We start from the raw sequence: 16,991 nt of genomic DNA, 5'->3' as shown, positions 1-16,991 counted from the left end.
GCAGGACAGAAGTCTTTATAAGTTAATCAAAATATTCCACTGGTTTAGTAATACTTTCCTGCTTGTGTTATAAAAACAGATTTTGGTCCTGAGCTTATGTGAGCACGCTGACTTTGTAGACTGTGTAGCCAGATCGCAGGATACAGGCTGCTCCACAACAAGCCCTAAAAATGCAGTTTAGAATATAGTCAATAGGGGCTAAAAGGTATTACAATTTCCTAATCACATTTTGATTTAAAGATGGTGCATCATGTCAACTGGCCCTTCTATCATTTAGTCAGATTTCGATGGAGCTCAGGTGCTGGTCATATTTTGACATTTTATGTTACTGCTCTTGATGTTTTACTGCATCATGCTTGTGTCCATCCAGCCTACTGAATTTTAATTTGTATTTTTGATGAGGCATCATTTTGTTTTTTTAAAGAACTGTTACTGTGATGAGATTTCATAATTCTGCTGTCTGTATTTATTGTAAGAGCAAATTACTATCTTCTCTCTCACAAGGACTGTAATGCTGAAGACACACTGTTCTCCAGTTTACTCAGTACTTAGTTCACATATCATAGAAGTATAGAATCTCTAAGGTTGAAAAAGACCCACAGGATCATTCAGTCCAACCATTCATTCGCCCTTCACCAATGGTTCTCGCTAAACCATGTCCCTCAACACAACATCCAAATGCTCTTTGAACACCTTCAGGGTCGGTGACTCCACCACCTCCCTGGGCAGCCCATTCCAGTGCCTGACCACCCACCCATTCAGAGAAGTAGTGTTGCCCAGCTCAAGCTCCAGAGCAGTTTAAGGAATTCAGTTTGCTACCAAATTTGCCATATATACTGCTATGAAGATGATCTCTCTCTGTATTAATATCTTCATAGCTTTGTCTTTTGTACCTTGTTTGGTAATTTTTCTCCCAATCTCTTAATATCAAAGTCTGCAGGTAAAAGAATAACTTCTTATTGATTTGTAACTTTTTTATGGATTAATGTTTATACCTAGCTGCCATAATACAGTTTCTCTAAAGTTATTTATATGAAAAAAAAAAAAACCAAAACACAACTTCTGAATTTCCTGAGTTCCCTTTAAGTGCTTACATAAAATGAGAGTCACGTGAGTCTATTAAGTAGCTGTGCTTCAGGTTTTTGTACAGGCAGATCGTCTGTGTGCCTATCATATTGTCATTAGCACATAGGCAAAGTTTCTTGAGAGGAACAGCCTCTCTTAAGCAACACTTGTCTATGAGCCATAATTTTTACAATACTTTTCACAATAAATGATAAATTCTTAGGTATTAGCATATAAAAACAATAGAGGCATAGAATAGAATTTGCCTCTTTTATCTACCATTTTATATGTGTTTTTTGTTCTCTCTCAAACATAGGTCAAGTAATCAGTCTTCAGCTATTAACTATCCCACGTCACATGAATCAGAAAAGGTAATGACAGAGGCACTCAGACACCTTCCAAACACCAATCTCTAGAGTTAATGCAACTCCTGCACAGAAAGAAAATGGGGAAGATGAAAGTTGCAAGTAAAAAGTACTGTATCATACTGTTCATACTGAGACTGAGTGCACCTAAACAGAATACAAAGCAACATAAGACACATTTGTCCTAGTCCAGTCCAGGGATTCTTTATTTTCTTATTTTGCCATGAGAAGTGGAGTTTTCATCTATATTCCAGCCTTCGCTATTTATGCTGTTGAGTTGCCAAGTGTTTTGGGAGACAAGGACTTTTCTTGGTTATTTCTGAATAACGAATGCTCTCAAATCCATCACACCTACGCTTTTACAAAACCGAGCAATCAGAAAGGGGACAGCTCTGTTTGCAAGGCAACATTGTCCAGAGCTCATTTGACTATTAAAGATCATTACTCATAACTGCTATTTTCCTTTACATCTGGATTTTGCCATCTGTCTGAAAAGGAAACAAACAAACAAAAAAAAAACAATTAAATGATTTTCGATAGCCTCCCTGCACATTGCAGAAAGATAGCTGGTAAGTAAAATAGAAAGTTAAAGTGTCTATATATAAACACTGATGACAAGTATTCAACTGAATGGATTATTATGGGGAGATTTATTAAAGCCAAGTAGTTAGAAGTTCTGTCCTCAGAATTTGCACTGTTCTAGGTCATGGGAAGATGGAAGCAAAGGTTTCTTGTCCTGCAAAAGACGGGTTAGTATTTCACCGTGTTGGTTAAAGTGCTGGAAGAATCTGTATTCCCCAGAGTAGAAAAGTCAGCTTGTATTTTCAAAACTGAGGATGTGGTGTTTCAGTCACTAGCTTGTTCCTGATGTACTCGGGACTGGAACATTTGTCCTCATGAAACTTATTCACTTCTTTCACAAATAAAATAACAGTTATTTCTCATAGTTAGCTTCTCAGCAATGGCACACATGGCATGCTGCTAACAGAGCCATAAAGAAGTACCTTGATATCTAAATCTCATTAGAAGCTAATCAACATTTCGCCATCCATCATTACCCATGTGGAGGGACATAAAATTGAGAGAATCAATACAATTTAAGTATGTTCTACTTGGAAATAAATATCCATTTTTATAAAACGATCAAGTAGTATTAATTGCTAGTTTGCATGATATGTCAGTTTTGGAAAAAAAAGAAAAAGAAAACACATTCGTTAATTATTTCCTGAATACTTCTTTTTCACCCCAGTCAAATCATTAAAGCTCTGACAGTTTCTCTCTTGTTTAAGTGAAAAATACCTACTTCTTGGCATCAGTTCTCTTTCACATTATAAATTAAAAGCTCAAGATGTATTTAGCTTTTTCTGTAATAACTTTTTTCTTTCTTCTGATCATGTGAACTTTATGAGTATATATCATAGAACTGACCATGGCAGACAGCCACATGCTTGCATAAGGAGCCAGTGAACAACAGCACAGCACTCAGCGGTTCATCATGTGTACAAATTGCCAATGTAGTTGCAAAGACAACCCTCTAAAATTTTCAACTTGACTTCTCTTTTTCCATGTTAAGAAGGAAGAGACTGGTATCAGAGCTAATTTTCCCCCTTTCTCTCTGTGATAGGTATAGCAATATTGTCACTGCAAACAACCGGCTTCCTGGCCTCACTATGCATGGTGAAGACAATGCCAACTGAGCATCAGCATCCACAGAGGTAAATTCAATGATAGGCTTGCATTTCAACATGACACAATGTGCATCGTCTCAACTGATAATAAGAAAAAGCTTGTTAAGAAATCTGCAATGCTAGTCAAAATATAATGCACAAGAAGTATTAATTAGCCATATTAACTTCCACAGATTCATTCAGGGAGACCAATGACGACACTCAGATGTCAATAAGGTCTATTTGAGCCTGTTCAGAGTAAGAGGAAATACAGTGTTTTAGAAAGACCTACACATCTACAAGTCTGCTCCAGGATGTAAATTATTTATCCAAGACTTAAAACACTGCTGAAACTGTTAGCAGTGCTTTGTTTTGCTTGATTCTTTTATTTTTCTAAAGTCTTTCATAAATACACAAATCATGTATTTTTACATAGAATCATCTAGGTTGGAGAAGAACTTCAGGAATCATCAAGTCCAATCATCAACCTGACCTACCAAGTCCTGTCACTAATTCATGTCCCTTAGTGCCACGTCCATAAAGATAGCTCCAGGGATGAGGATTTCCTTGGGCAGCATGTGCCAATGCTCAATCACCTTCTCCATGACGCAATTCTTCCCACTGTTCAATCAAAACCTCCTCTGGCACAATTTGAGAACATTGCCTGGTATTCAACCAGTTGTCAAAAGAGATCACTTGAGAAAAAGAGCTTAATACCCTCCTCCCTGCAATCTACCTTCAGGTAGTTTTAGAGAGCAATGAGGTGTGTATATCACAGCCTAAATACACCAAGAAAACTCCACCTACTTCAAACATTTCAGCTGTTTAACAATAAGGCTGAAGTACTGACAGGATCTCTCTGGCAAGAAAACAGGCAAATTAAGTCTCTCCATCAATAGTTTTCAGTGTGGCTGAAAAACAGAAAAGATTTCCTAGACCATATTAAGACAGGCATAACATGGCAGCTATTATGTTGTTCTTAGCATTTTGTGAAATACACCTGACAGAAACTGTATGATCTGAGTAGCTCAAGCTTCATGTTTGCCCGCCTAGGAGAGCAGAGAGTATACTGATTCCCCTACCTCAGTCCAGCAGACATTTCTATATATACATCAGTAGATTCCTTCAACCAGATTTCTCATAAGCATAAATTCAAGCACTTCTGAGAGTTTCTGCTCACTGCTCATTTCTTATTTTAGTCTCTAGAAGGGAATTGCTCATAAATCTTTAATTATTAAAATCATTAAAATTACTTTTCATCAATCAGTATCCACAGCAAGCATCTCTACTCTCTTATTCTCTTTCAGTGACATTTCTTTTTCTTTTTCATGTTATGTTCTCATGTATTTGTTACAGAGACACCTGTATTTATGTACATAAAATTTAAACATGAATGTGAAATTATATTCATTTCCTTGTTTCATGGACTTAAAGTTTCCTTGGCGGATCATCTTACAATTATCTGTGTAAAAGAGTGCAATAGAGTGCTGATCTTTCTACAGTAGTCTCACAATGAAAAGAGTTAACATTGAACAAATTCTTGCTCTTTCTTCTGTTGAAAAACATTGGAAAAACCTTTCCATATAGGAACTTAGAACTGATTACAGTTTACTTTGGGCAAAGATAGAAAGGAGCTTTACAAGGAGGGGAAAAAAAGAATGTTTTTCCTTTTAGGGTGAAATATCATTTATTATAAACCCAGATGGAGGTAAAGCATAACTGATTACTTCACATCACATGGAAATAAATTGTTGATACATCCAGGGCAATTTGTCTCACCTAACTTCACTAATTCACAATGTAGCTGTGAGTATATGAGCTGCCTCACTAACCTCACTGAGTAGACAACTGAAAATAACAAGTGTTCATAGGGTGTGTTGGCAGTTTTTTCAAGACCTACATTAAAATGATGTAATCACACTCTAAAAATATCATTTTTTTTTTCCTTCACTGTTTATTAAGCAATCCTAGAATTATTAGCTGTATATTGCAGCTACATTTAGATGCTAATTACAGAGTTACGCCAACTTTTTAGTTAGGATTCATTATTTCTTCAGACTGCTTGGAGCTGAAAGTACTACCTTCTGTCAGTGATGGGGACTTCTTCATCAAGAGGCTCCAATCATTTTGGACTAGTGAGTGCCTAGTATGAACATGGGAATACCACGTAGAAGTAGCTATCAAGTCATTGTTATTTCTTATTTCATATATAGTATAGTACATTCTTTTCAGATCCATGAGTGATTGAAGAAGAGAAAGTCATTATGAGAATTAGTCTTAAAACCTCAGATAGCGCTGTAAATTTACAGAACACCTTATGAACCAAAGCATGTTTTCCTGCAAACAGCTTATAAACCCAAAGTTTCACCCTCATACAATCAGATCTGAACTACAGAGAAGTAAACTCAAGGTACAGAAAACAACTTCAGCAAGGCAAGAGATTATTTTGCACCACGCTGCTGCACTGGGACAACACATTGGCCTTGTCTCACCAGGAGCAAGAAAAGCTGTAAAAGACAGGCAGAACATCCATCCTGTCCCACAGTCTATGTACCACAGCTCCCTCTGTGGTGTGTTTTCTGTTCACTTGCCTGTTCGTCAAGTGGGATGCTGGGGTTTGGCGGTCATAAGCATCAGTGCCTTAACTTGTCTTTGAACAACATACTGAAGTGGTGAATCACTTATTCCTGGAAAAGCGACATGCACACCTGAGACAAAATGCTAGAATTTTGCATCACTCTTTTCATATACCATGAAAAGAGCTGCATAACTCTCCCAAACGCAAGGTAAGCTTTATATCAGATTGAAATACAGAAGGACTGACTCTGACATAGAAGTCCAATTCCTGGAACTGATTTAAGTACTCTTGTATATCTACACTGCTGTGGAAGAACTCCTCCACCATCATGTATCTCAAGTCATCAAAACTATGCTTTCAACACACTCATAGCAGTTTACCTCAGGCTGCCCATGGCCCCATCCAACCTGGCCTTGAGCACCTCCAGGTATGGGGCATCCACAGCTTCTCTTGACAAGCTGTTCCAGCACCTCATCACTCTCTTAGTAAAGATTTATTGCTCGTATCAAATCTAAATCTACCCTCTTTTAGCTTAAAACTATTACTCCTTGTCCTATCACAACACTGCATGATAAAGACTCCCTCCCTGTCTTTCCTCTAGGCCCCAATGAGATGTTCCTGGAGCTTCCACTTCTACAGGCTGAACAAGCCCAGCTCCCTCAGCCTGTCTTTGTAGCAGAGGTGCACCAGCCCTCTGACTACCTTTGTAGCCCTCCTCTGAACTCTCCAACAGCTCTGAATCTTTCTTGTGCTGGAAGCCAAAGGCCTAGATGTGGTCATTTCATATTGTTTAACTTCCTTCTTAGGAGCAAAATGTGTTTAACAGATGCATGTATCTATAACCAAGAATCATTATTTCATTTCCATTTAAGAACCCAGATCACTGACTAATCACCAAGAAGACACAGTTCAAAATAGGTATGTAAAGAAAGAATTGCTAAGGAGTCTAAGGGCATTAAGTACCCAACTTCCCTTGCAGTTCTCAAAGTCTCATCAGTAGCAATTACCCAAAAAAAGCATGTTTAAACCATCCCAACAAAAAGATCCTGTACAACATGGATATGTATTTCCATTAAAACCTTTTCTATTATGGAACCAAATGCTGAGCATTCACAGCTCTGTGTTCATTACAGAGCAATAACATGTATACCTTTTCTAGGTAAGAATGGCAGTGTTCTTTCTAATTTTCTAACTTTCTAACTTTCTTCAAGTTCTGAGCAATCAATATAGCTTAACAATAACAGTCCATGTTACTAAGAACATAAAAAAGTTTCATCAACCAAAAATACTTAAAGCCTCACAGACAAAACTGAGGTGTAACAAGTAGACCAAGCCAAGTGACCTGAATTTAATTTTGCCTTTTGAAAAAGGATTTCTTATCAGTTCATGGATATGCAATTCAATACCCAGGAAAATACTTCATACTACTTATGACTTTCTCAAATGCAATTATGAACTCCGTGAATTAAAACATCTACATCCTTAAGGGCATGTGAAGCAAACGAGCCTACGGTTTAGTGGCAACTCTTGTTCTTTTGTGATCCAAGAAATGTTTTACTTTATTTAAGATTTCATATATCCAATTATTTTTATATAAAAATACTCTATCACTTAATCAGCTACTGATACATTGCCACAGTGAAGAGAAAAAATGTTAAAAGCCATAGAAATACAAAAGTACAGCAAACGGCAGCCATTAAGGTATAATGTCTATGATTAATACATACGCTGTTAAATGATTAGTAATACAATTAGCTTGCATCTTTCCTGCCCAATAGATACTTAAAGTAATTGCATTTTGCAAACTGCATTATCATCACTTCACGTTCCTCATGATGTCATGGGGCAGCAAGGCAGACTCAGCAGTTTCTCCAGAGCTGCTTTAATTCTTTTCTCTGACCATCCATTCCCTGGCAACAACAAATATTCAGACACAAAGACTGTGAGCACTCCTCGCAAAGTATCTCTCTAGCTGCATTAACAACTGCATACCACTTGTATTACTTCTCTTTAACAACTGTCAAATTAGAGATGGCAGAATAACACCTAAATATGAATGTCTTGATGCAAATAATCAAATAATCAACTTGGTGATTGACTAGGAAAAAAAAAAAAAAGCACATACTTTGAAAAAGAAACAGGAAACTTTTAGTTAAGGAAGTGGCATTTTCAAAAGGTAGACTCTTCCTTCTGTGCCCTCTTGATGCTGAGGGCAAAATGGCTGCAATTTTTGCAATTGTTGCTCAGGCTGCTGCAAACTTACCACAGTTAATGGGAATCTTTCCACAGGCTTCAACCAGCACTCAGGTTAAGGTCAGGAACTTCTTTTTTTTTTTTTTTATGTGAGTGATAGGGATTATTTTTTTTAACATATCTGGAAAACTGAGATATTTCCATTTCCTACATGTTATGAAGATCGAAGCATAAGTTAACTTTTTTTTTTCAGAAACAGGTCTGTTTAGAATGAAGGTTTGTAATTTTAAATGTAAGCCTGTTTAAGTCCAAAAGACAAGCCAGACTGGAGAGAGGTGGGCAGCACACACTGTCCAGTAATTCAGCAGTACTATTTCTTTCTTGAAAAGTGCATATTAATCATTGCACATCCATGTGCATGTGGCAGGAGAGGGTGGGGTTCATGTGAGAAACAATGAGTCCTCCCCCCATATTGAAGAACACATTGATAGAGGCACACTGAGTATCTTCAATTGTTACTGCCTAGTATGGGTCCTCTTTACCTAATGAATACAAATTCAGCTAATATATCTAATAGAACACAAATGGTTCCTTCTGTAAGTGGCTTTAAATCCTCTCCTGTATTAAATTAACCAAGCATTAGCTAGAATAATAGAGTGGGATAAGACTGATCGCATGCTTTGAATACTGCAGTCTGTATTCTGTCCAAAACCTGAAGTCTTATGCACATCTAGAACAGGCGGTACGTGTGTTATGTGCATTCTTTTATAAGCTGGACTTCTATTCAGTTTGTTGTGCGTGTCAGTTAAGTGCAGAAGATCCAGGTAGAAGATAAAGGGATGGGCTTTCCTCAGCCATACATGGACTCTTACATAGAGAATGCTAATGCCAAATGCAATCCCATGGATGAACAACCTTCATTGTTCCTTACAATAACAAAGTGCAGTATAGTATTAACATAAATTGTTAAACTAAGACCTTTTCTGTATTGTAAATGACTACACAATTTACATTATAACACAGAGGTGGATGAAATACTTCTGGGTACACACTAGGCAGGCAAGCTTCTCCTAAATGTTTGCAATGCTTCTACTTAGCTATTTTTTCCTGAAAGACAGTTTCACAGACACACACAGTACATCTGCTGTGCACATGAGCTTGCTTCAAACAAGACATCACTGGAATAGTCGGTGACTGTACTCCACGAGTAGCTACAAAGAAAACTAACTGGAATCAGGAACCTAATGCTGGATACCAAAAGCCCTGCAACAAACTTTCCTTGACAAGTTGCCATTGCAGTCTCTGTGATAGCTCATAGAAATAACTTGCTCTGTTCTGCAATGGGTTCATGAAGACGTGTATTTACCTGCACATACAGAGATTTGCACACTACTCGTTAACAAGTGTAATCGGGTGTCTAAATCTTTGCTTCAAGATAGCTGTAAGGATTTGCTTGTGCACCCAGCATGTCTCCAGCAGCCTGTTAGCTTTAGCTTGGAGGATCTGACCCAAAGCCTAGTTAAAAACAGCCTCTTCATTATACTTTGCAGCTTCTTTGCATAAGAACCAGCATGTTGGAAACGTACAATGGGATCCCATAGCTTTTAACTAAGCCTAATGTCACGCTCTGGATACATGTTTCTGAAGTACTGTCTTCTCCCTTGAGAGAGCTCTGGATGCACCCACACATCACAAAACTACTTGTGTCGTATTCTTAACAGTTTGCTTCTTCCTCCCACCTGTGTTATAAAGAGAAGAAACATTCCCACGTGGCCACAAACATCTCAAGGCACTGCTGTTTCTCAGAGACAATGCAACGTGTCCGTGCTCTCTTGTCCCGCGGACAGAACAGAGCTGAGTTACGCAGGCACTCAATCAGCTCAAAAAATCCCTCTGCGCAAGAAAACATCGAGGTGGCAGGAGCTGCCTTACGGCTACTGCAGAAGTTTGGCAGCGGAACTTTCCGTCCCCCAAGACCCGCAATCAGAGCTGTGCACAGCCTCCCCAGGACGGCGGGTGCTCGCCAACTCCAACGCTGCGGTAAGAGCGCCCGCAGATGCAGTTAGACGTGCGCCAAGTCGCTCCGGAGCGCCGGCACAGCGGCGCTGGCCCGCGGGATTACTTCTCGAGTGCTTTGCCCCCACCTCTCCACCTCTCCCCTCCGTCGGTTCCCACTCCCGCCTGCTCCCCCTGTTGCCGCTACTCACCGCTGAGAACGCGCCCGCCGAGCGCTCCGCTCCCGTACAGCGCGGCGACCGCCAGCACCGCGGCCAGCCCCAGTCCCAGCCCCATGGCGAAGGCTCCGCGCCCAGAGGCCCCGCTCAGGGCAGGCCAAGCCCCGCGCACATGCCGGGGAAAAGCAGCCCGCTCGCTCCTCGCTTCGCAACGCTGCCCCCCGCCGCCTCCCCGCCGCTATATACCTTTAGAGGCGGGGGCCGGGCCGGGCGGGAGGCCAGCACCGCCCCCCGCCGCCCCCCGGCCCCGAGAGCCGCACGGTGCCAGCGGGTCCAGTCGTGCGGGGATGCTGCGCCGTCGGGGCGCTCGGGGCGCGTGGCCGTGCTGAGAACGAGAGCCTGACCCGAGCGCATTCTGCAGCATTTGGGGGCTCTGTAGGTCTTCTGATCTGTGTTTCCCCTGACAAGGATAGAAGTAGGCTGTTTCCAATTTAAATATGTACATCTACATATATACAGGTGCATAAGCTGCAGAGTCCCCCTTTCTCACTGACATAGAAGATACCGACATCAATTTCACATTACCATCACTCTGAAAACATGCCACGGTAACTCTTCTGGACCTGTTCATAGGACTGCTTCAAAGATCTCCAGAGCCATGCTGTTAAGGGCTTCTTCTGTAGATATATATCTGTAGATTTCTAAAGACAGATACTCTTTCTAGGCAGCAATCCTTTACTTGGGTTCTAGTGAATGGCTTAGATAGATTACCATCGAGTTTAATGGACATCTTGCATGCAAATTATTTGATGGTTTGCCAGTCAACTTAATCTTTCTCAGAACTCAGCTAGAGATCATATATATACATGTCATATTTGTAAGTTATTTTCCCTCTGGATGTTTATAGCCAGGTTGTGAAGTCAATACATCTCAGATTACTATGGATTTTAAAATACTTGATGGATTTCCTAGTTGCTCTAAAGCTACCTGAGATCAGTTTCCTACTGAAAAACCCACATGAAGTGTATGAACTGTAATGGAAAATTATTTGCAGTTCTGCTGTGTTTTTCCACAAACTTTTTCTATTTCTTAATAACAGAATTATTTATTTGTTTTGACTGATGAGGCTTGGTCTTCCATGTGGATTTTAGGGTTCCAAGCCAATAACTATTATTTTCTAAATCTATAAGTACATTGAGCAATATTCTCAAAATGGTCATACTGAACAAAATGTTCTGGAATAAAGTTACTTAAGATGAGAAATAGTGGAGCCAGCAGAAGCAGGGAGGTGATTGGAACCCTGTCCTCAGCTCTGGTGAGGCCATACCTCCAGTACTGTGTTCAGTTTTGGGCTCTTCATTATGAGAAAGACATCAAGGCCCTGGAGCATGTTCAGAGAAGAGCAATGAAGCTGTGAGGGGTCTGGAGCACAAGTCTTATGAGAAGTGGCTGAGAGAGCTGGGATTGTTTAGTCTGGAGAAAAGAAGTCTCAGGGGAGACCTTGTAGCACTCTACAATCACCTGAAAGGAGGTTGTGGTGAGGTGGGGGTTGGCCTCTTCTCCCCGGCAGCAGCTATAGGATAACAGGTAATGGCCTCAAGTTGCACCAGAGGAGGTTCAGGTTGGATATTTCTTGTTAACATTTCTTCTCAGAAAGAGTGGTGAGGCACCAGCACAGGCTGTCCAGGGAAGGTAAGTGATGGATTAACCATCCCTGGAGGTTTTCAAGAAACGTATAGATGTGGCACTGAGGGATGTGGTTAGTGGGCACAGTGGGGATGCATTGGTAGTTGGTCTAGGTAATCTTGGAGGTCTTTTCTAACCTTAATGATTTTATGATCTCCCTGGTATCTGCGATTCAAGCATTTCTTCATGTAAGGCTGATGGTATGCAGAAAGAGTATGGCCAAAAAAACCGTAACAAATACAATGAGTATTGGGGGTTGGGTCCGGGGAGGGAGAGTGTGGTGTCACAGCCTTTTAGCCTCAGCAGAGGATAGAGTTTGAGTTTTACTGAATTTGAATACCGAGTGATATTCAACCAAAAGAAGTGGGAAAATAAGAAAAATGGTAAAAGTTTTCCAAAGTGCCAAGTCTCTTTGCTGTCTCAGGAATGACATTCAGGTAGTAAGAAATGAATTCCTCACCCATGTTGGTGGGAATCTGATATTGAATACCTGCCATAGGCAGCAGAAATATCTTCCTCCTTTTCCTTAGGCCTTTTCAAAAATTTGTTTAACGATTAGTTCTTAAAGCAAGGCTGAAATGAAATATATTTTCACAGCTAAAGAAAATCTCCAGGCACACATGCCTCTATCTCTTTTCCAGTGAAATTAAGAGCAAGCATAAAACAAATTCTCCCTTTAGTAAATTATGCAGCATTTTTTTCAGCTTGCTTTATGTGGGTTTACTAGCCAAGATGCAGTGACAGTTTCCTGGCATTCTTCTGATCTTTGCTGCACTTTTCATCATATGGATCATAGAATCATAGAATCACTCAGGTTGGAAAAGACCTTAAAGATCATTGACCTAACCATACTACCCTAACTTTAACAACCCTCTGCTAAATCATGTCCCTGAGCACCACATCCAAATGGTTTTTAAATGCATTCAGGGATGATGACAACCACCTCCCTGGGGAGCCTGTTCCAGTGCTTAACAACCCTTTCTGTAAAGAAGTTTTTCCTGATATTCAACCTAAACTTACCCTGGTGCAACTTGAGGCCATTTCCCCTCGTCCTTTCACCTGTTAGCAGTGAGAAGAAACCAACCCTGCTCTCGCTGTAAGCACCTTTCAGATATTTGAAGAGAGCAATAAGAGGAGTCTCCCCTCAGCCTCCTCTTCCCCAGACTAAACAGCCCCAGTTCCCTCAGCCCCTCCTCATAGGGCATATTCTCCAAGCCCTCCACAAGCCTTGTTGCCCTTCTTTGGACCTGCTCCAGCACCTCAGTGTAACCACTTCTGTATTGAGGTGCCCAAAACTGAACACAGTACTTGAGGTGAGGCCTCACCAATGCTGAGTACAGGGGCAGGATGACTTCCCTAGTCCTGCTCAACACACTATTCTTGATACAAGCCAGGATACCACTGGCCTTCTTGGTCACCTGGGCACACTGCTGACATATTCAGCCAACTGTCCATCAGTACACGAAGGTCCCTTTCCATCAGGCAGCAAGGATCTCCTGGGGAAAGAAAAAGAAAAAAAAAATATGGACAGTTGTGTTGTGAAACTGCATTTTTGTAGTTTTTTATCTGTGGAAACTTTTCAGGCTCTTCATCTTATCTGCAGCCACTTGCTCCTTTCTCTCCTTCAGAAAGAGAGTGCTGAGCACTGCCATACTGCATAGAGACGTTTTCCTTACCAGTATCTATTCACACCAGCTGAGGAGGCACCTACTGATCCGTCTTCCTATCTCTTTCATAGTTGAAGTATATTTATTTTTTCAGGAGAGGATAAGTCAAATTTCACTTAAAAATAATTGATTCCCAGACCTGGCAACTATATAATTTGCAGTTGTTAACCTGGGCCTTTTAGATGAAGAAAAGAGGAATAGTTGGTTGCTCGCTGCTGGGACCAGGATTATTGTCTTTATTAAACATTCATTCTGTTGATACTCTGGCTTCATCCTTAGTATATGTCCCATCTCAGAACTGTGCACAACTTTAAGACTTGATCAGCTTAGAATTTTAACGGATTGTATTGCAGCACACACACAAAAACAAAACAAAACAAAAAACAATGTGTATTTCAAGGGCCTGGTATCCAGGACATATGTAACTCTAGTTCATTAAAAATTAGTATAAAGTTTATAAAGATTATTGCAACATCCTAATATCTTTTCATTCATGAAGTAACTCTTTGAAAGGTAGACTGTTTTTTGTCCAGAGTCACTATTTTGCTGCGCTGCAAGGTTTTATTTCCTAATCTAAGGAAAACTAAATAAGAAAGAGGATAGCTTAGCTGAAAATAAAGCTTTCAAAATATTACTATCTTTGAATCAGAGGTAGGCATCTTTCTGAAGTAAATTTTACTCTAAGATAATTTAGACTAAAAGTACAGATAAAGAGTCTCAGACAAACTAGACTAAAGATAAATAACTGTCTTATCGCAGAAGAAGATGGGAAAGCTTGTGTGCTTTTATTCCAAAAACTGGTTACATCATTGGGTAGCAGTGGTATTCATCCTATGAATTTGTGAATAAATGCAATCTTTATGTGATGGTGTTTTTACTGCTTTCTCAACACTTTAAAGAACAGATTTATCCAATCTTTTAAAAAATGTACTATATAGTAGCACTGATCAATTGTAAAACAAACCTAGAAGGGGCAAAAAAAATGAAGGCATATTGTAATAGTTATCCTTTGAAGTGACTTGTGAGTTTCTCTATTTCATCATTAACCAAAGTAGCAGCGCTCTCTTTCATTTTCATTTTCTTGAGGTACTGTTTAAAATATGAGTTACAACTATATACTCTGTTCATTTCTCATTAGTGATTATTTTCATTTTCTTTCTCATTTTCCCACTCATATCTGAAATTTTTCTGTCATTTGCCCACGACCCCAGATGATGCAGTTTCTACAGATGCCCGTTGTACAATGGAAAGTAGGAGGAGAAAAGAGTTTTGTACAGTAGCTTGCATACAGATAATTTATTAAATAACATTGCTAGAGCTCTATCAATTTCATATCGCATTGGCTTCCAAAAACAGTTTAAGCTACTTAGCTTCTCCTGCCAGTTCTCTTGGTACTGTAATAGCATTATATTTTTAGGGCTTTTTTTTTAGTATTATTATTCTTTAGTTATGAAAGTTATTCAGTATAGGTCCTAAAAACATTTGAGAAGTTGCCAGATGTATCCGAGGAGGGAAGGGATTCAAAAAATTTTATGTTTCATTAACCCCCCTTCAGTACCATGTGAGGTACCATCCTGCCTTGAAGTTGATGCGAGTCAAAAGAAAAACAGGCACAGAAAAGAGGAGAATTAAGAAAATGTACCTCATTTGCTATTCAAGTGTCTAAAAACATACATCTATCTTTCGCAGTGCAGTGCCACTTGGAAATTCCCAAATACCTGTAAACCGCACTTTGCACAGCTGGGGACAGTGAGGAGCTTGAGCTATGATACCCTGTGCCCAGTTTGAGGGGCGCTGTTCCCACATTAATCTACCCAGCTCTGAAGCCAGCTAATTCAGTGCTAACTCAGGTATTTATGCATAGTGCTGCAATGCACTGTTTAAAATACCAGTGTGGTTGTACATGCAATGCAGCACAACTGACAGTTACACCAAGCTCTGCCAACGAGGACCAAAGTAATTTAATTTCCTTCAATTATAATCCATTTAGATATAACATATAGCAGAAAAAAAAATGAAAAAAACCTTTTAGATAAACAGGCTCTCTTAAAGGCCATAAGATATTTTTTATGTGCTAGCACAAAACTTGCTAGTTCACAGAATTTTTAAGCATTCTTAAACTGTGATATCTTGTATCTATTAAAGTAACACATTTTTTTCTCCTTAAAATTCCATTAAAGCTAATTATTCAACAAAATCTTCATGGATACTGTCATAATTTATTAGTATTTCTTGGTTTTAGATCAGAATAATCAGTAGAATGAAAATTAATTTAGCCCGGTTTTCAAATCAGATGCAAAATACTAACTCTGAGCAGCAGAGAGGTTGCCCAGAGAGGTTGTGTACGCCCCGTGCCTGGAGGCATTCAAAGCCAGGCTGGATGTGGCTCTGGGCAGCCTGGTCTAGTGGTTGGTGACCCTGCACATAGCAGGGGGGTTGAAACTGGATGTTCTTTGAGGTCCTTTTCTACCCAGGCCATTCTATGATTCCATTCTATGATTTCTGTCCCAGACTGAGATTCGAGTATGTCCTCTTTTCAATACCAAAATGAATATTTTGACAACTCTTGAGTTTTATTTTGAAAATGTGTTCAAGGCAAGGAGGTAATTGAAAAGCACTGTTAGAAAGTTTGTCTTTGTGGGTAAAAATAGTAATTCCTCAGAATTCATAGCTGAGCCAAATTTCTAGCTGCTGATTTCTCTGTCTTCTTCAGCAAGGAAGCAGCAAGTGCACAGTATGCACCCAGCTTCAGAGTCCCAGTGGCCTCAAGTAGGGGAGATTGTTATATATCCTTGATTGAACACAAACTTCTCTACTCCTTTACTTGATTTGTCTCAATGAGAACTTAAATCCTAATTACTGATGTTCAACAAGTATAATGTAGCAAATTGAGACAATAGAAATATTGAAATTAATACTGTTCTTTCTCTATGTTAACCTGTTTTTCCTGTGTTATCAGAGACAAAGACAGACCAAGACCTCATTTGGATGCTACGGTTCGTATGTATTACAGATACCAGAATTATTTATATAAAGCATTCCCAGCATGAAAGGTGCACTGCACATTTCCTTTTTGTTGTGATCTTTGTGGCTATCCAATCATAACTTTTGCTTATGTATTTTATCTAAATCATTGCAGCTCGGAATTTTCTACAGACTTTCTGGGTAGTAAGTTCAGGAATGTCATAGGACTCACTCTTTAAATTTCCAGACCTTGGTTTTACTGCTTACTCTTAAATCCTATTTTGAGAACTGAGTAGGACAGGCTTGCTAGGAGTGTCCATCAAATATCTTGTGAACCAGTGATTACATGAGAAGGAAGACAGATTTTATCTTGGACTTCTTCAAACACAGTTTTATTTTCCCCTAAAAAATTTACCTGTTTCTTAAAGAATGACTACTAGGCCAACACACTCATGCTCTTTTTCTCATCTGCTTTCAAGCATTTGAAAAGAAAATGTGATTCAAAGAAGATCTGCTCACCAATAAAGGTTGATGACTATTATGGCTGCTCAGCAACAGATTGCCTGACAGTCTCCAGATCCTTATTTTACTGGTGGAACCTGAGCTATGGGTTGAGCTTTGCTGTATCTTCT

General features: G+C 39.6%; 1 protein-coding gene and 1 long non-coding RNA gene across 10 annotated transcripts in view; one reads left to right on the top strand and one right to left on the bottom strand.

Moving 5' to 3' along the window:
- CHODL (chondrolectin) overlaps positions 1-10,263 on the bottom strand; it is a 29,182-nt gene extending 18,919 nt beyond the window's left edge. For all 9 annotated transcript variants that reach the window (XM_004938355.5, XM_416682.8, XM_004938357.5 and 6 more), the window contains exon 1: positions 10,076-10,263. In XM_004938355.5, coding sequence (XP_004938412.2) covers positions 10,076-10,160 — 85 coding nt within the window. In that variant the 5' untranslated portion in view covers positions 10,161-10,263. The remainder of the gene's footprint in view (positions 1-10,075) is intronic.
- The window catches only part of LOC121109215, a 31,854-nt gene continuing 23,497 nt past the window's right edge, over positions 8,635-16,991 (top strand). Inside the window, exon 1 of the long non-coding RNA XR_005849625.2 lies at positions 8,635-9,908. This is a non-coding gene — a long non-coding RNA (uncharacterized LOC121109215). The remainder of the gene's footprint in view (positions 9,909-16,991) is intronic.

This window comes from Gallus gallus, chromosome 1 (genome assembly GCF_016699485.2).
Source record: "Gallus gallus isolate bGalGal1 chromosome 1, bGalGal1.mat.broiler.GRCg7b, whole genome shotgun sequence".
In the NCBI taxonomy this organism is placed as follows: domain Eukaryota; kingdom Metazoa; phylum Chordata; class Aves; order Galliformes; family Phasianidae; genus Gallus; species Gallus gallus.
The sequence above is the reverse complement of the archived record's forward strand: the minus strand, read 5'-3'. Positions and strand labels throughout refer to the sequence as shown.